Raw genomic sequence first — 19900 nt, 5'->3', positions numbered from 1 at the left:
TTTAATACCATGGATGCTGCAGTGCTTGTTCACACGTGTAGCGCAGATTCGGGTCTCTCTCCATCAGATGTACGATGAAATCCTTAGCTGAGAATAAAAATCACAATTACAGCTCAGTCCATGACGTTAGTGTCTGACACTTTTCCATAAGGACATCTAGTAACACAGAACAGGCTCAGGATGGAAAAAAAGCTGGCCTGGTTTCAACATCCATCAGAATTTGATTAGCTTCTCCCAAGGCCTGGTGTAGTAATAAAATCGAGAGTTCAAGAGTGGGTTCTTATTATTGTTATTAACGAGCAGTTTGGCAGGTGTTCAGAGGGACAGAAGAAAGTCTGGACAGAAATAATACAGGCCTGATGTAAAGCAGAGGAATTGGGAGAAGATGGAAAACCTGCTACCTGAATCAGAGATGTCATCCCAGTATGGCGAGTCAAACTCGTATTCTGCCTTCAGGATCTGTTCAAACAGCTTGGCATCGTTCTCGTCGTAAAATGGCGGATAGCCACACAAACTGAGAGCGAGACAGAGAGAGAGATGTGAGGATCTTACCGAATGAGACCAGGGACTGAGAGACAGCATATAATGCATTTTTCTAGGGAGAATATGCATGATGTACATTTTGATGTACATTTTATATTAACTGAACTTGCATCACGACTGATTTAGGACGTTTCATGAGATTAAATTTAATTAGAAACAGTTAAACAGTATGTCAGTGTTGCCAGACTGTTGTGGTATAAGAGGAATAAAACACTTCAGGATGTACTAATATTCAAAATATAATCAACTTCGGGATGGTAACAGTAACTCCGCTTTGCGTCAAGCCACATGTACAGTATAGTATAATGTACTGCTATTATACTTTACAGTACTATTCAGACACAGCGAATCTAGCTGACACTCAGGATATCAGTCGTATATAATACTTACAGTATGTACGCGATGACACCGATGGACCAGCAGTCCACTGCTTTACTGTACGGCTTCTGGGCCAAAACCTCCGGAGCTGCCAAACAACAAAACAACTTATTAACACTTCGCACATGTATGAGCTCATCCTGCTGTTACTGTTTCTATAGTAACAACTTACACAGGGACTTGTATGGTGGACGCTCCACATAATTAATCACTAATAATGCGGATTACAAATGGGTGTAAAAACTTTCCTGTTTCTATTCTACGAATGACCTCCTACCCACGAGTAATGGATATGATGAGTGTATAGAGAGATGACGTACACTAGCGCGCATCTTACCTACGTATCCAGGAGTTCCACATGCCGTGCTCATCACGCTACCCGAGCCCTCGATCTTTGACAAGCCAAAATCACTGATCATGATCTTCGAGTCCTCGTCCATGCTGTAATATAGCAGGTTCTCTGGCTGAACAAAAAAAAAAAAACACACACACCATCATGAGGCATGCAAACACACAGTCACCCTCTCTCTCTCTCTCTCCCTCTCTCTCTCTCACACACATATTGATCTGAATCATGTTCAGGGAGAGGCTTAATTAGTTCAGCCATGCACAAGAATTAATCTGTACGTCCTTCACTTCACTGCATGTAAACAAATGAGCTTGTTAAGCCCACAGACTAACAAGACTAATAACTGTGACCTCAGAAACTAGACAGGAAAATAAACGTCATGTTAATTAGTTGCAGTACACACAGGCTTCTCAGATTAGAGCAGCAATGGAAGGGGAAGATGGGATCGCAGAATAAAAGGAAAGTTAGAATAACACTTCATTTAATTTCATTTTTGTACACTTTCAGAACTGTGTCTGCTTATTTTGATTCTCACACACACACACACACACACACACACACACACACACACAGACACACACACTTCCTTCTGGTCCCACCTTCAGGTCCCGGTGCACTATGCCCATGTCGTGCAGATACTTCACGGCGTCTAGGATCTGCTGGATGAGTTTGCTTGCGTCTTTCTCCGTGTAAAACCCTTTTTCCACAATCCTGTCAAAGAGCTCGCCGCCAGACACCCTGCAAAGAGAGAAATATGCTGTGGAAGCTGCGCACACACACACACTTACACTTCAGACAGACTGCATCACAGCATGGACCCGTGTGGCCAGCTGGTGGTGTTCCAGCCCTCCTTCACCAGCAGGAGGCGCTCTTACGCTCGTTTTCCACCTCCTACTCTCCACTCACGCAGGTTAAAGTCGACTCGAGTGTGAATCAGAGAAACATTTTACTTCACTGTAAATCAAGCGTCATTATGTGTGCAATCTGTTTCCCCCGTTTCAATCTGCTCGAGTGAAGTTACTGCGAAATACAAACACAACCGACTAACAGCGAGTGACGCAAGGACAAGGACACACACACATACACACACACATATACACACACACACACACACACACACACACACACAGTTGAGCTCTAGCAGAGATGAAAGACCTGGCAGACTCAGCACTTTCCAGCTTGTATGTTAATCCCTTCTATACTCTGCCACTAAACTCCATCCATCTCTCCATCCATCTCTCCACACCCCTCTCCATTCCTATCCAGCCATCTCTCCATCTTGATTACCTTCTCCATCCTTCCACTGATCACTTTCTCTCTCCATCCATCCCTCTACCTTATCTTCACCCTTGTCTCCGTCTCGACTGCTCTCTCCATCCCTCCCTCTACCCCTTCTACATCCATCTCTTCATCCCCCTCTCCATCCCTCTTTCCAGCCCCCTAGCCATCCCTCGACTGCTCTCTCCAGCCTTCCACTGATCATTTTCTCCATCCCTCTCTCCATCTCTTGACCATTCTCTCCATCTTTCTGTTGATCACCTTCTCCATCCCTCTTTTCATCCTTCCCATCTCTACCTTTCTTTATCCCGCCATTCCATCACCTGCATTTCTCGATCTCTTTCTCTTTTTCGTCTATCCATCCATCCTTCTCCCCATTCATCTTTTTTACTACCCATCTCTTTATCTCTCTTTCTCCATCCATCTCCATATATCACGTTCCACCTCAATCCTCTTCTCAAACCCTCCGTTCATTGCTTCCTCTGTCTATCCCCTTTCCCTTTCCCCACCCCCTCATGCTATTCCTCCCTTTCGCAATCTCGTTCTCCCTCTTTTCTTCAATAGCTCCACCTTTCCCTTTATCATCTCCCACTTTCCTTCATTTGCTGCATCTACCCCTCCCCCAAGGCTCCTCTCTCCATCCCTCCTCTAATCCATGCCACACTCCCTCTATTCTCTATCCCTCTTTATCCTTCTATTTAGCTATCCATCCTTGCCTTCCTTCCTCCATCCATCCCTCCCTTTTTACTGACCTCCTTTTCCCAGATGTTCTAATTATCATCATCCCTGGTCTCTATTGTAATCTAAACCTTTGCACACACTGTCCGTGTGCTGGTTAGTTCTCTCTTTCTCTTCACTCTTTTCTCTCCCCTGTTCCTCTTTCGTGACATTTCAGCTGACGGGTGGGAGGACACAGGTGTGGGCACATGCTCCCGGGGCTGCTCAGTGGGCGGATAGCGTGTGTATTTGTCCTCTTGTGTGTGTACTTCAGTGTGTTTGTCAGCCTTTACCTTGATTTCTCAGTGGACGAGACAACAGAGAGTCTCCAAGGCACGTGTGTAATTAAAGGGCCTTGACATCACACATAGGAGAGAGAGCATGGCGAGAAGTGATAGACGCACACACACACATACACATGCAAACACACACACATACACACACACACACCATCATCATCTATGAAACAATATTGTGTTGCACATAGCAACCACCAGTTAGTATGATCATTATGAGGATGTAACAGCTGCTTCATTTTCACTCACTTGGACTCAATTTTTCTATTTATTTTTGTTAAAATGTTTAGGGTATGAAGGTGAATATGAAGAAAAGTACAACCAATTGTACAACACTACAAATATCGATTAAAGATAGTTTCCAGCTACCCAATTAATGTATATATATGTGTGTGTGTGTGTGTGTGTGTGTGTGTGTGTGTGTCTTTGTAATCCATGTACACCAAATTTCAAGAAATCAGCATCTGAATGTTTCAGTTACTGAGAAAGCCAGTGGATATTCACCTCTGATCCAATAATATTATATATTATTAATCTATAAGTCTTTCCAACATTTCAAACTATTTCTACTACGCGTAAATAGGAAATAGGGTTAATTGATTAATCGAAAAAAAAGGGAGGGGGTATTAATTATTAGTATCAAAAATAAACATTTGCAGGCACATTCACATCTAGGGGCAGTTTAGAGGACGGATCGAACCCGGACCCTGGAGCTGTGAGGCGGCAACGCCTTCATATAAAATCCATATACAATCAATATTATTCTTTCCAGCATTCTGTGTTTCTCTTGGACGACTTCTCTATGTGGTTTTGACTTTATTTGGATGAAAAAGATGCAGAAAAAAATATGCTTCATCAAACGAGGTCTGAAAAAGTAAAACTCAAGCAGGAAAGGAAGATTGATATCCAGCGAGCCTGCTTGCAGGAGACATCTCAGCTGGAATGAGGTGAGTGGTGACACATGGCCTTGTAATGTGTTTTCTTTCGAGATGAAAGTGCTGGCTGGGAGTTGCTCTTGCTAATGTACAGCTATGAACTAGCACACTGCTTAGACAGAGACACAATACAGAATCAGACAGCCATCGCCTTCCTTAATAGTGCTGAGCTATGTGAAGAATATTACATGGAGGGTTGGATTTTAGACAGGAAGAATGCAGCTTACAGTTGATCTCTAATCAAGAGTATTAGGTCACGGGTTCCTGATCCAGTAATGGTGTTCTGCAAGTGCCAGCTGCCGGCTAAATATCAAGGCTGTTCATGTTCACATGCTCATTATGCCTCTTTCAATAGTGCTGCCTAAGCAATTTAGGCTATGTAGTACAGCTGTACAAATTAGTTTGTTAATCGCATTACTGGCCTTGCCAATATGAAAACAAGCTCCCCAGCCAACAATGATTTTTTTTAAAATCTGCATGCCCATGTCAGCTTCCCTCATGCTCTCTAAAGATACTGAAGCTCTCCAGGAAACCATGATTTTTTAATCCGTGTGCTCATGTCAGCTTCCCTCATGCTCTCTATTAAAGATAGTGTTTACATGCCATAAAGATGTTTTATCAGGTTACTTGTATTGTAGTAAGATGTTGTAGTTCCACCTGCTGATATTTTCAGAGAGCACAGTTTGCAATCTGCTTTGATTTAATTGTCACCATTAATCAGGAAATACATCAGGATCACTGTCATTGTGCATCGCCTGTTCCTTAGTGCAGTAACATACTGTGTGACGTAAGCCTAGTGTATCACGTGGTACCGGACAATTTTTTCAGATTACGAGTATGAGTAAATAAGCAAGGAGTCACGGATACCTGATGCCAATATTTGTATCAAAGCATCTCTAGCAATAACAAAAAAAAAATATATAAGCTTTTACTATTTCTTTGCATAACGTAGCTTGCAATAAATAATATTGCGGATTGTCTCCAGAAGCTAAAAGCTAATTGGATAATTCGGATAAAAAATTTCTATTGCTAATAATTCAGTTTGCTTAATTGAAGCTAAACTCCATACAGTATCTCTTGAAGTTTGACAAATAAACGTTCATAAAGGCTATACAAACATACACACATAGCAAACAACTGAAGCAAACCAATCAACCAAATATAACAAAACAAACTAACCACAAACTGACCAAACCAACCAAACCTACCAAGCAAATAAAACAAAAAACAAAACCAAAAACCAACCAAAAAATGACAAGAGACAAAACACAAGGCAACCAAATAAACACAAAACAAACAACCCCTCCAAAAACCTGAAACAAAACAACCAAACCAAATCAAGGGGCAGTGACAATAGACTTTCAAAATGTGAAATTTCTTTGGAGACCGCTGCGACTATGGGTGGGATGGTGCGACACAGCTATAATCAGTGCTTCCTCCATCTTGGATTTTCTGAAGAGGTTACACCATGACGTGTCAATCTTCTATTGGTCACATGTCTTCACGTGATAGGAATTCGCAGGTCAGAGTTCACCGAACTTTATCTTTGGAACGCAGCGAAATGCGAAACTTCTTCGCAAAAGCTTGCGGTTCTGGTCACCAGCATTCTCCAGCAGTCAACTGAACGAAAAGTGTAGTGTGACCACCCCTTAAACCAAACAAACCAAACCAAAAAAAACAAAAAAAACAAATGGGTGGTTGATGTGTGGATATGTGTGGATATCAGTAACTGGACATTTTCTTTCATAAAAATAAAAATAAAAATAGAGAACTAGAATTTGCACTTTAAACAGACGGACATAGATTTTGTAATCAAAAAGCATGTATCTAAAGCTTGTATTATATATCATGCACTAGTCCTCATCACTGTGGAAACTCTCGACCGCATTTTCAGCAACCACAAACACTCATACACACACATGCACACACACACACCATTCTGTCTTCTGTGAAAAATGCAGTCAAGATTCAAGACATAAAAGACGTCTGAAATAGGGGGCTAAAAGAGGCAACTGAACTAGATCATGAGTGGCTTCTTTATAAGTCAGGCACGCACTTGCTCTCTATTCGGCGTAGAGAGAGAGAGACTTCACTTACAGCTGCATGACGAGGTAGAGATGCGATTTGTTCTCATAGATGTCCTCCAGAGAAACAATGTTGGCATGTTTAATCCTATAGGAAAGAATGAGAAAGAGGAACAGAGATAAGTAACCTTAATATACAAACCATACACTGAAATATTCAAGAGTCGGTATGCAAAAACAATGTTTCCTGATGTAGTAAGCCCTGAGCTGACCTAGAAACTGTATTCCTGCACTGTTGTCTTTTATGACTAGAGGTCCTTATAGTGTGTCAGTTGCTAGAGACTACTGTTCAATATAATATTTCCCATTCTGGGGCACGTGATCCACCCAATTATTAGCTTAATTGTTAGCTGATGAATTGTACAAGCTTTACAGAAGCAGAGTAAAACACTGAGTAATTTCACGCCTCTTAGCAGTGTAAACTGTACATAATCCTATGTAAATAATGTTCTCCAAACAAACCATGTCCTGTTCCTGTTTATTCATGTTTTTAAAGGCAAACTAATCCAGGACACGCACATCAGCTATGTGACTGGATGGCAACAACTTTTTCTGTGGTTTATTCACTTCACTACAGTACACTGGACATTTGCATTTAAACAATGGACTATGAGGTTAAAGCGTAGCTTGTCGGTTTCACCTCCAGGGTATTGACATCAGTCCCGCTGGATCCGTATGAAAGTTAGACACAGCCTACAACATTTTAAGAGACCAAAGGTTGTTTAGTCATAGCTCAGTTGTTTTTTTGGCCACCTGTGAATCAATGCTTCATTTGTTTAGAGTCAACAGATGATTCATCCAATGTAGATACAAATACTCCCAAGCTGAAGATGACATAACGCTGAAACAGTAGCACGGTCAAAATGAGACAATACCCATGAGGTTAGAGAACTCGCACGAGTCTTGTCCTAGTTCTGATTGAGAAGGATGACTGACTGTATACAGATAAGACATTTTAAGAGACACTACCATAAGAGAGAAACGTGAAAATTAAGGCAAAACTCTTTAAAAAGGGGTGTTTATCCTAACTGTTTAACAAAATTTTCAGTCTAAAGGTAAAATCAGCTCCTGATTCCTGGATTCCTGTCACTAAGATTGGATTATGAACAATGGCAGATAGTGGTGCAATAGTTATGTATCTGAAATATTTAATGACCTATTGTTAAATAGTTTTGGCCTGTTGACATTCATATTCAGTCATCTGTAACAATAATGGCAACCACAGCTTTAATCTTTGATTAGGAACTTCTCAGTAAAAGCTCCTCACACTTTTATGAATAGGTCTTAAGGACTGTTAATGGCTAATAATTAAGATTCTTTGTGAATACGACTCCAGATACAGTATACTGCATGATATGATTATCATGTGAGGAGAAAAACAAAGACAGAAGAATATCATTAATAATGAATAATGACTAAAAACTAATATCTGGTTACTGTGACTGACTGGCGCCCAGTCCAGGGTGTATCTGCACCACACGGCCAGTGGTCGTGGTTTATGCTGTGGATCCACCGTGATCCTGATCCACCATGTCTTTTTAACAGTATTCCCAAAGCAACCAGGCCATCATGATAACTCCATTTTCACTCAGTATGTGCATTTGGATTATATACCATCCTTTGTAAGCCGCTATCTTGCTTGACGCATTGCTATCTACAAGTGTTTTTATTAATGACCTAGAGAGGTGTGACATCACTGTCCACCTCTTCATTCTTTTCTCCCCCTCTGCAGCTCCAGTCAATAATCATTCTCTTTTACTTTCTCCTTACCTGCTGGGTTAAAAGTGTGAGACAGACAGAGATATGTGTGGGTTCTCACTGGGTTGCCTTGTGGATTCCCACACACGCCTGAGGCACATAACACAACCGACACATGCAGGTGAGTCACCAGCCCACTGAGCCTTTCATTCCTTTCTCTCTCTCACGCATACACTCATTCTCTAACTTTTCCTCCCCCCAGACACCGGTCACGTCCTGTACATGCTGTCAGTTCCCCCTGTCTTTCTCTCTCGCCTGCTCATTGACTCTCCACCCCCTCTGTGCGTGGGGTCCGGGTCAACTCCACAGGTGGTGGGTGGTTTGAGGCACGGCACTAAGGAACTGAAACAATATTCCCTTATAATCCATACAGAGGCTTCTCATCTGAGGTGACAAAAAAGAAAGACAGACATAAAGATACACAGGGGGGATAAAAGAAAGAGACAGATAGACCAAGAGAGATTAAAAAAAGAAAGAAAGACAGAAAGACTGACAGAGAAAAAGAGAAAGACAGACAAACCAACAGAGAAAATAAGAAAGACAGACTGACAGAGAAAAAGAAGGAAAGGTGGAAAGGCAGAGACACTGACTGAGAAAAAAAGAAAGAAAGACTGACAGAGAAAACCAAAGAAGGAAAGACAGAGGAAAATAAGACGTACAGAGAGACAGCGAAAAAAGAAGGGTGGACAGAGAGACAGAAAGACCTACAAGGGGAAAAAAAGGAAAAACAAAAGACAGACAAAGAAAAAAAAGATGAAAGAAAAGCAGACAGTCATAAGTAAGACAAAAGAAAGGCTAACAGAAAAAAAAACTAAAAACAGACAAATATTAAGATTTGAGAAAGATTAAGACAGAGAAAAAAGAAAGGCAGAGGAAAAAAGACGCAGGCATATACAAAGAAAGAAAACTTTATGGATAACTAAATAAAATACGCGAGATAATTATTCCAATTCTGTGTTAATTTACTTTTCTCTCCCAAACGCTCAAATAAAATGTGAAAATCAGTGGTACGTGTTACATCACTTATTCTTTCACAATCAAAGGGAAGCTTTAGCATTAGTTTAGTTACGACTACAGGGAAAGTTCTCTGGAAAAGCTGCAGGCCAGAACAACACAAACCTGCTTTCATAAACTGACAAAGGTTTAAGGCTGAGCACTTTGTTTGGTCGGGAAATAACACCACATTTTAACCAGCAGAGTCAGAATTCTCTGGTAATGGTGATGGATGTCACAAAGCACACTTCCTCTAAGGGGCAAGGTGTAGACCAATTATCTAAACAGTGTCATATGTATACGCGACAAACTTCCCTGTCATATAATATGGCATAAAACCCCAAATAAAATGCTAAACTAAAATAAGATGACAAGTTAAAAGGAACAATGTATGGTGTAGTCCTAATCTCCTCTTTTGCTTCTTTCATTTATTTTACAAATTAATGAAATTTGTAAGATTCTGAAATGTTCCAGGGGTCAAATCACATACCTTTTTTCTGTTTAAAGAGAGACAGAAGTTGTCAGTGTGTTTAAAATCGCTGTGCTAAACATTTTACAGTTGGACTTTGAAACCTGAAAGGCAGGGATGTTTTGCTCTGATGTACCATCTAGTGGATATCGCTTTTAAATCTTCCAGATGTACATAAGATATGCAGCGAGTGAGCGAATAATGCCAAGTGTGTTACTGCCGCTTCTGCGCACACACACACACAGACACACACACAATCACGCGTCATTATAAATCAGCACCGTGAATGCACCACCCTGGACTGGATTATTTTCACAACACTTTCTACTTGACTGGCAAGCCTGTCCCTTATGTCACACATTTACATTTATGGCATTTGGCACATGCCCTTATCTAGAGCGACTTACAGAAGTGTTTTGAAGTCTCTATCAATAATTGCATCCTGATACGGACTAACTAAGAAGACTATCAGTCTAAATAAAACTGTTGGGGAGGTAATATAGTAAGAAAAGCACACAGACAACACTTTTTTTTAATTAAAGTGCTAATTTAAGTACTTCAGGAAGAGGTAGGTCTTTAGACGTCGTTTGAAGACGTCAGTGACATCTCAGGGATGTTCATTACACCTACGTATGTTACTAATATAATAAAAGGTGCACATGTTACAGTAGTCCTGTATTATAAATCTGTAATTTCAAAAAAATGTAGGATGGTCATGACTTGGGAGTCACAGAAAATTCATAATGTCAAGTCGGGGTCATTTGGAAACCTCCAAATTAAAGGAAGGATTCATTTGCATTATTGTAATATTAGACAAAAAAACCTACTTATAGACTAAATTGCAATCACTGCTATGTAATGATTTCATCTTAAGGATGTGCTTACAGAGACCTGAGATTCTTTTTATTGATACATGAGTGCAGTCAATTGGTCTAAAATTTATTTTCCCCTCATTTTCCTCTGCAATTAGGTCAAATGCCAATTCCCACCCACCAGCCAGCTCTTCCCTATCATACAACAGCTTCCTATAAGACACCTGACGCCAGCCTGTAGCCAACAGGGCAGTGTAAGACACTCAGAGGAAAGCTCTTTCCGCCCTCTTCCGCATACATGATGCCCATGATTGGCTAGTTTTGCTGTGATTGATAGGAGAGTGAGAGAATACTATCCCTCCCAAGGCCAACTTTGATCTCTTAGCTCCCGGTCGTGGATGGCTGTGGCATTGTTGGGATTCAAACTCGCAATCTCTCGATGTTTTAGCTAACCCTGTGGTGCTGGAAACTAGCAAGAGATTGAGAGGTCTTGGGCCTGTTTTAGAAACTGACCTGATTGCCCTTGAGAGTCTAGATGGTAATATTCTTAAATTCATATATTTCTGTTGTCATACAATTATGCTGTCCAAAAGAATACTGGATCTATTTATTTCGCCCCCACAAGCGTATGAGCATAAGTGTGTATATCAGACGTGCCTGTGAATCACTCCGAGGTTCCAACAGAAACATCACCTCAAGAGATGCTGCAATCTGGAGAGTTGGTGCTATAAACACAAGAGACTAAGGAAATATAAAAAAAAAAAAAAAAGAAAAAAAAAAAAAAGAAAGCTATAAAGACTGTGAACTAAGCGGATGCTCCACTGAGCATGTTCTTGTATAAATGTGCAGAAGAAAGGGGGGGTGTTCCTCCATCACACATTCGTTCACATCCCTCTCTGATCTCCAGGTCAGTGTGGCAGCAGTAACCCAGGCAACGCGTGCACACACGTCCTAAAAATAGCTTTTGCACCTTCAGAGCCAGTCGTTTTATGGAGCGCCTGGTGAATCCAGTGGTTCAAATGGGAGATCCTTTAACTACGGTGACATCAGTGAGTGGGGGCGTGTGCATGTGCATATGAGAGAAATCTTTTCTAAATTTTACCTACCACTGGCACTTTTTCAACATATATTTTACATGTGCTGAGTCATACAAACACACACACACATATATATAATATATACATATATATATTCCTTAAGGTTGACACTGAAGACACCTTCTACATCTCCTTACAGAACACTATATCAACAATTACACACCTTTTTTAAAAAAAATCTGATTATGTGGAGCATTCACGTTCATTGTACTTGAATGAGCGTATTAATACAAACACCTCCTGACCAATCAGAATTGAGAACTCACTGAAATATCAGTTAAATATACACTATATGGCCAAAAGTTTGTGGACACCTGACCATCAGACCCCACACCCATATGTGGTTCCTCTCCAAACTGTTGCCACAAAGTTAGAAGCACACAATTGTGTAGAAGGTCTTTGTATGATGTAACATTACAATTTCCCTTTACTGGAACTAAGAGGCCCAAACATGTTACAGCACCACAATGCCCCAAAATAATCTCCATGAAGACATTGTGTGTTAAGGTTGTGTGTGGAAGAACTCGAGTGTCCTGCACAGAGCCCTGACCTCAACCCCACTGAACACCTTTGGGATAAACTGGAACACCGACTGACCCCAGACCTCCTCGCCTGACATCAGTGCCTGACCTCACTAATGCTCCTCTAGCTGAATGAACACAAATCCCCACAGTCAAGCTCCAAAATCTAGTGGAAAGCCTTCCCAGAAGAGTGGAGGTTATTAGAACTTTTGGCCATATATTGTATTTGCAGAACAAACAACACAAGCATTGTTAACTGGTGCAAAATTTTAGCTACTAAAGGAATCAAAAATATATTTAGAGTTTTAATGAATGTTGTCATGCATCTTTTTTTTTTTTTTTTTGCATTTTCAAATTTCAGATAAAGTCGTTCTTAATGTTTATTTTAAGAACATGTGGTTTATTTTACGCAACCTGTGGTGTTGTTCTGCAGAGGATCCGGTACCTGAGCAAGATGTTTCAGGCGTCAGCTGGTTGGACCGCAAGCAAGTCTGGTAATGCACCACAATATTGGCAGACATGCCCTCTTTTTGACAGCGCCTTTCCTCCCTGACCTCCCATGATGCAAAGCAACTACCTGAACTGTAACTGAACTGTAGCGGTAAATAACTGAACAGTAATTTCAGTAGTTGAATATTAGTATCTGTAACAATGTAGCACATAAATAGTATTTTTTTTGTTTAATCTAAACTCAGAAGTTTGGCAACTGATTTTGAATAATCAAATACACAGCAAGCTCGGAGACATAACATGAGGACATGAGAGAGGGTGCGAGTGTGAGACTGCAGGCTAATGCAGTGTGTGAGTGCGAGTGTGAGTTTGTATGGTTAAAAGTGAGTGGGGATCCATGTGTGTGTGTGGAATGGAAAACAAGTGTATGTCTCTGTGCATGTGTGTGTGTGTGTAAGAGTAGTAGGATGAAAAATAGTTACTCACTTGTGAAGAACGGCGATTTCATTCTCAATGCTGTTCTCTTTCCCTTCCAGTGCTTTCTTTGGAATACACTTTATCGCCACCAACCTCCTCGTTCGCTTTTCCTCGGCTAGGACAACCTCGGAGAACGCACCACTGCACCACACACACACACACACACACACACACACACACAGAAAGAGAGAGAGAGACACACAGACAGATACACAGACACACACAATGTTCAGAGTTAATAAACAGGTCGTCAAAATAAGAATAAATAAGATATATTTAAAATACTGCAAGTTTATTGGAACGGTTTTATTCCGAGAGTTAATCATTAGGCTGAACTGCAGCAGCTCTTGGCAATTAAACAAAATTGATGCAGATTCAGTATCAACTATGAGAGAGCATAACCCCTGACCTGAAAGCTCAAACCACTTCCAAGAACTTGCCGCTTTTGTTTACACGTCTGAGGAGTTCCAGAGAAATGATGGATCTCAGATAACGATTATGATAAAAGATAAAGATGTTTTTTCTCTCTCCGTGTTTCCCCAAGGGTCTGTCTCAACATAATGGGCCACTTAAAGATGGGTGTGGGGACGAAACTCGTACACTAATGCAGATGTGTGATCAGAAGAGCAGGCTGCAGAAACAGGAAGTGCAACTTTTAATTGGAATTCCAGTGGTATTTGCACTCTGCATGGACTGGTCTATCACAAGACAATTATTAATAATTACAGAAGAAGTGACTTATTAAATTGTAACTAGTATCACACTTCCCATGACAGCATATTTTCTAGAGAATACTCTAGAACATAAGAACCTTTTATATAAAATAAGACTGATTGATTTTTTAAATATTATATATGTAGATAGATAGATAGATAGATAGATAGATAGATTTTTTAATTCAACTGCATAAAAAAGGAAAAACAAGAAAAAAACTAAAGCTTTGAATTTGTTAACTAAGATCTACCACTGCAGGTTTGCTCAATATACCCAAGTCATCGGGAAAAGACATGGTTGAAGCAGCACATTATTTTTATGCACCTAAAAATGGATTTGCCAACTACAGTGCATAATTTTTATACATTGTTTTTCATTATTTCTTCTGTTTAATATTTTTTCAACCTCTGTTTTATGATTTCTTCTTTTTTTTACTCGAATTCTTGATTTTGTCATGCTTCTTCTTCTTCCTATTATTATTATTATCATTATTATTATTATTATTATTATTAGTAGTAGTAGTATAGAAACTTAGTGTCCTGAGTCTATATTACTTATTTTACATTAATATTCATGATGCTAATACTTTGAAACCATGGTACTTTTACCATAATACACTGAATAGAACATATGTGACTTACTATGTATGGCTAGTATCACCCAGTCACTATGGGCAAAATTAAGCCCATGATTTTTGTATGATACACTGTATTTTCCAACCTGCACTGGAGTCTAACACTCCTGTTAAATTCTGTTTTTCTAAGAGAAATGTGCCAGGAATCTTTATTTCCCCATTTCCTCAGCTAATGTCTCAGCTACAGTCTGTATTCCTGATCTGAATCCCTTTGTCAGGCCTGGAAAAATCATAGTGCAGTCTTTTAAAATGGTTTTTGATATACGTTAGTTCTTTATTTGTCCTAAAATGTGTAATTCTGTTTCCATAGAGTATTTTTCAATTTCAGCTGAAGAAACACAGCTTATCACACATCTGAACACCAAACATTCTGGAAAACTTCATCTGAACACTGATACCATAAGTAAACGATCCATCCTGCTCTCTGTTTGAACAGGGAACAGACAGAGATCAGGCTGTGTGTGTATGGGTGTGCGTGTATATGCGTGAGAGTGTGTGGGGAGAGAGAGAGAGAGAGAGAGAGGAAACCAACCTTATTGGTTAACAGGACATGATTATGGCTGTCAGACCCACATCCGGCTGGACACATTTGCACTTTGCATATATATACACACATACACACACACACACACACACACATACACACACAAAAGCAATCTCATACTCATCAGACTAAACACTAGACAAAGCTGTGTGTGTGTTAGTTAAACAAACCAATTCAGTCACGAGGATCATAAACTATATACAAGGTGAACAAAACAGGAGAGGAAGATCCTTGAGCTGTGTGGAAGATACACTCCTTGCAAAAAATTCCTTGCAACTCCTTGCAAGCTCAAAAATTCACTCATTGCAACTCCTTGCAAGCTCAAAATAGCGAAATATTAAGCTTTTAATGGTTAACAACAAATCGTTGGTCAGAAAATTAGCAAGAATTAAACAAATGCACTCCTGATGCACACTTTTGCTGCAGTGAACTGTTTGGAAAAAAGCTAGAAACAGGGAAAATCACTTCTTTCACAAATTCACAATCTTCTTGTATACAACATAAAATTATTATAATAATTAAAATATTTGATGTAAAATTCAAGCTAACATATCTGGGGGTAGAAAATTTTCCAAAAATATCTTCTGGGATTTTTTTTTAAAGGTTAGTCATTATTTAGTTATCTACCAAACCTGATGCAGCTCATCAAGGGCCTGACAACAAGCTCATACATGAACCAGGATTAATAGTGCAGAGAGAGATCTACAGTATTTGTTTAATTCTTGCTAATTTCCTGACCAATGATTTGTTGTTAAGACCATCGAAAGCTTAATATTTTGCCATTTTTGGCTTGGCCCATTTTCTTTGCCCAGGAGCATACATTTCAGGTGAAATCCTATTAGTTTGAAGACTAGATCACCATAAAGGGGGCTGAATCTCTACACACCTCAGTTCGATTCGAATTTGATTCAGGGTAGCTTCGATTTCTGATTACTGATAATCACTTGAAGATTTCAAAATCCAAGTTTCATCCAAAATGAAAAATACTAGGCATAACGCATTTATCGAGCTTTTATTTGTTTAATTCAAATTGTTTAGTACTTTTTATATATTTCCTTTATTTTATCAGTGCGAAATCATTCATGTGAGGACTGATTATTTCACTGATGATTGCTTAAATTCAAACTGGTTTTGATGTAGATGTCAATGTTATTTAATTTTTTCCTTTTTAAAATAACTTTAGACTTTTTTTTATTAGAGTAGGTAGTTTTAAAGCATGGTTTTACCAATTTCCACTATTTTTTGTGCGTAATAAATGTTTTTAGGTTTAGTAATATAGTTAATATGGTAATATGGTTAATATGGTAATACATTAGTTCTGGAGACAGGCTGAAGGTTAGAGGTTGGAGTTATTTTTGGTGTCTGCTCTTTGGAGAGAGGAATGCATGAACACACACAGCACACTGTATAAAGTCCTTGAAAAGGCCACTTGCTCTCTTCCTGCCAGTCGCCAGTTTCGGCAAATACTCCAGTCATGTGAATTTTGCACAGAAAAAAAAAAAATTTACATTTAATTCTAATCTAGATCATTTTTGAGTTTTCATCCTGTCATAGTTTTTAATTAAATTTTCACGTATCAACATTCCTTTCTTATGGTGTTTTACATAACTTGCCAACAGAAAAGTCGGCACAGTCAGTTATTGGGTATCGGCCAGTTCACAGTGCTCCGATACTGATAAATGGAGAAAGTGGGGTCAGTTTTAATTTTCTATTTTGTTACCTACAGTATCCCTGCTGTATATACACACCATTGAGTTATACACGGTTTCAGAGTAGGTCAATGACAGCTATAGAGCAAAAGCATGCTAGAGCCCCATTACAGCAATAAGCTGCATATTTATGAGTGAATTAAGGCGTGCCCTATGCATGTTTTTAGCTCCGGAGGAGTCTAGTGAAAGTGTGTGGTCTCTTGAGTGTCATGGTGGAATCTCTAGAGAAGCCCGTTTTAGCCAAACATAGCCAGATGTGCTGGATCGAGAATGTCCTGAAGCACAAACAGGAGAAAAAAATGTGTAGAGAAGAGCTGAAGAAAAACACTTTCATTTTAATAAGGTTAATGCCTATTTTTGTGCAGAGTTGGTGTCCAGACCCTGTTGCTAATGGCAACCTCCAGCAAACACGATGCACTCTTATTACCTCTTAAACGAGCTGTGCTCCATCACCAGGCATTTCATATACACACACACACACACACACACACACACACACATGCATGTTGAGAGAGACGTGGAATGACAATGATACACGCTTAACTGTGCAGATAATAATTATTTTCATTTCTCTGTTGATATTGCACAAGCTCCTCCGTCAGCAGGAATGCCTGGAGTCTCTCAGGCTGCACGAACACCTGGGATTAATCCTGTAGTATCATTTAACCCGAACATCTGCAAGTGGTCAGATATTTCCAACACTGTGTCTCGACATTCCTCGGAATGCGACAAGGGGATCATCTGCTTCATAGCACTATTTATTATATTTCAGAAGTTATATTTAAGCATCAGCCACACTAGCACTTAGCACTGAATCAGTATTTAATATACGAGAAAAGCTAAGTTCCGTCGTTAAGACTGATGGACGCAGCTCCTGGGACTGAAAAGAGCCAGGCTCTGAATTCCACAGAGATTACAAGCGGAAAGAAAGAGGCATTTAGCAAAAGCAGAGCAGCTGGACATACAGTAGGACCGTCTTGCAGGGCTGCTGGAGGTGACGACATTTCCTACATTTACCAGAAGCTCTCATTGCTCACACAGAATCAACCTCCCATAAGCAAAATCTGTTATTCTAGAAAATGGCTTATATTAAGGATAACCAAATTGATTGATACGACAGTGCTGTTGAATTAGATTGGTCGGAAAATGTTGATTTATTTTCTAGAACAGTAGCTCTGACAATAGTGAAAGCCAGGTTTATATTAATTCTCTTGTTCTAATATATTATTATTGTTTCTATAGTAATGTCTTACATTCATGTCTTATATAGGGACTTATACACTGGACACTCCACATAATCTAAGTCTAGTAATAAACATTTTTACAAATGTGCTGTTTGTAGTAGAAGTTTTCCATAAGGAGATGTTTATTTAGGTTTTTTTTGTCTTATTAACTTCAAAAGAGAGAAAATAGAGAGGCTGGTGAGGGAATGATTGTTTATATCAAGACAACATTAAATGTAACTATAAACAGATAAAAAGTACAATGTGTCATTCTTTAATAAATACAAATTATAATCGCCTGCGAATTGCTGTGTTATAAGCGGAATAAAACACTTGAGGATGGGCTGAAAATAATGAACTTTAGAGTGTAACTTCAGTAATGCTGCATCACACCACCCCATCATAGAATATTTTCATACATTAGCACAGTGCATTGTGTTATATTCCCATTATATGCATTATCAGTTAAAAGCTTGGACACCCCCTCGGTGGAAGGGTTTTCTTCATTTTTACTTTTTATAACATTCATAACAGCAATCCAAAACTGTGAAAAATCTGTCATTATATCTGGAGTCTCTCACATTTTCAACACTGGGTAGAATTGTATAAATCTTGTATTGGGGCCAAGGCATAATCAGTATGTCTTAACATAAATAAACTGAAATGAAAAGATATATCAGATGTATTTGTCGTTAAAGAAACCCAAATTTTTCTAGTACTTTGGATCACCATTTGTGGGATGGGAAATGGGAGAAAGTTTCATCAGCAAATGCAAAAAGCATCAACAGCTTGTAGACTAAACTAAAAGCAGTGAATGGAACAAATTCTGCCCATGATGTCCACAGCCATCAATGACATGCAGGAGTGGAGATTATACTACAGCCAGCCAAAAACGACTGATGCATAACCAGGATAAATTTAGTTAGTTTGCACAAACTCTGATAAGCTCTTTCCATCAGGATAGTCGAGCTGAGCTGTCCATTTGTTTCTCAACTCGCTGGCTTGAACTTGCACAACACTGAGTCACACGTTTTTCTGTACTTGCGACTGCTAAACACGGGGAGAGGGAAAGCCAACATCAGGTCAGTTTTTCCACCAGAAAACCTTCTGGTCTAAACAATGGAAGCTGTCTGAAGATCCATGTTTTAGCAAATACCTTCTCCGAATCCAAATCTTCTCCAAACCTCTCTTCCTCGACTTCCTTTCCATTCTGTCCGTCTTTCTCCCTCCGGCTTCTCTCCTCTAAACTGAACAGGATTAGCATGCTTATTCAATCTCTCATCTTCTATTCATTATTCTTTTAGCAGCTGTAACACCAGCAAGGCCTGAAAGCATGCATACAGAAGCTCAAACTGCATTTGGGTGCCAGACAGGAATTTATGAAACTCATTTATGAAATGACAAACAGAAATGCATTCTGTATTTCACCTAGATGTTACGAATTCAATGTGATCTGTTGCTGAGGCATTTATGCGAGCAAAGGCAAGCTATTCAGTAATACAATACATAGAAAGGACCTCCCACATGTGCATACACTCAGTAACCTCTCTGAATGAACTGTGCCAGAGATTTCAGTCCAGGTTATTCACCTCAAGCCCTCAGAAGCCTTTCTTCAAATTTGACAGCTATATTCCTACTGACTTGGGACCAGTTTTGAAACTGTGCAAATACTCATTTAATAGGACTCACTGTTATCCAGGCATACCAAGTTCCATCCATTCAAAACTCTTTGAGCCTGCTCTTAAACCGATCTGATATGTACATTGTTTCTCAATGGATTTGCAGTAGTAATTTCAGCCGGATATACAGTCACATATCCAAAACGAGGACACAAACTTGCCTTTTCTTTAGCCAGATGAAGAAATGAAGGGAGTGGTTAGCCACATTCCACCAGGGCAATGTGCATTTCCAATTTCTCT

The 19900-nt window shown here is 39.5% G+C and overlaps 1 protein-coding gene across 2 annotated transcripts in view; it reads right to left on the bottom strand.

The window, feature by feature from the left end:
• Window positions 1-19900, bottom strand: part of camk1b (calcium/calmodulin-dependent protein kinase Ib) — a 42247-nt gene that overhangs the window by 4473 nt on the left and 17874 nt on the right. For both annotated transcript variants that reach the window (XM_026935208.3, XM_053227072.1), the window contains exons 3-9: window positions 13167-13298; window positions 6594-6668; window positions 1870-2008; window positions 1259-1385; window positions 934-1009; window positions 402-514; window positions 9-87 (exon numbers count right to left, since the gene is read on the bottom strand). In XM_026935208.3, the coding sequence (XP_026791009.3) occupies window positions 9-87; window positions 402-514; window positions 934-1009; window positions 1259-1385; window positions 1870-2008; window positions 6594-6668; window positions 13167-13298 (741 nt within the window). The remainder of the gene's footprint in view (window positions 1-8; window positions 88-401; window positions 515-933; window positions 1010-1258; window positions 1386-1869; window positions 2009-6593; window positions 6669-13166; window positions 13299-19900) is intronic.

Source organism: Pangasianodon hypophthalmus, chromosome 20 (genome assembly GCF_027358585.1).
Source record: "Pangasianodon hypophthalmus isolate fPanHyp1 chromosome 20, fPanHyp1.pri, whole genome shotgun sequence".
Taxonomy (NCBI): Eukaryota; Metazoa; Chordata; class Actinopteri; order Siluriformes; family Pangasiidae; genus Pangasianodon; species Pangasianodon hypophthalmus.
Note: the sequence above shows the minus strand (reverse complement) of the source record. Positions and strands in the feature narration are given on the sequence as shown.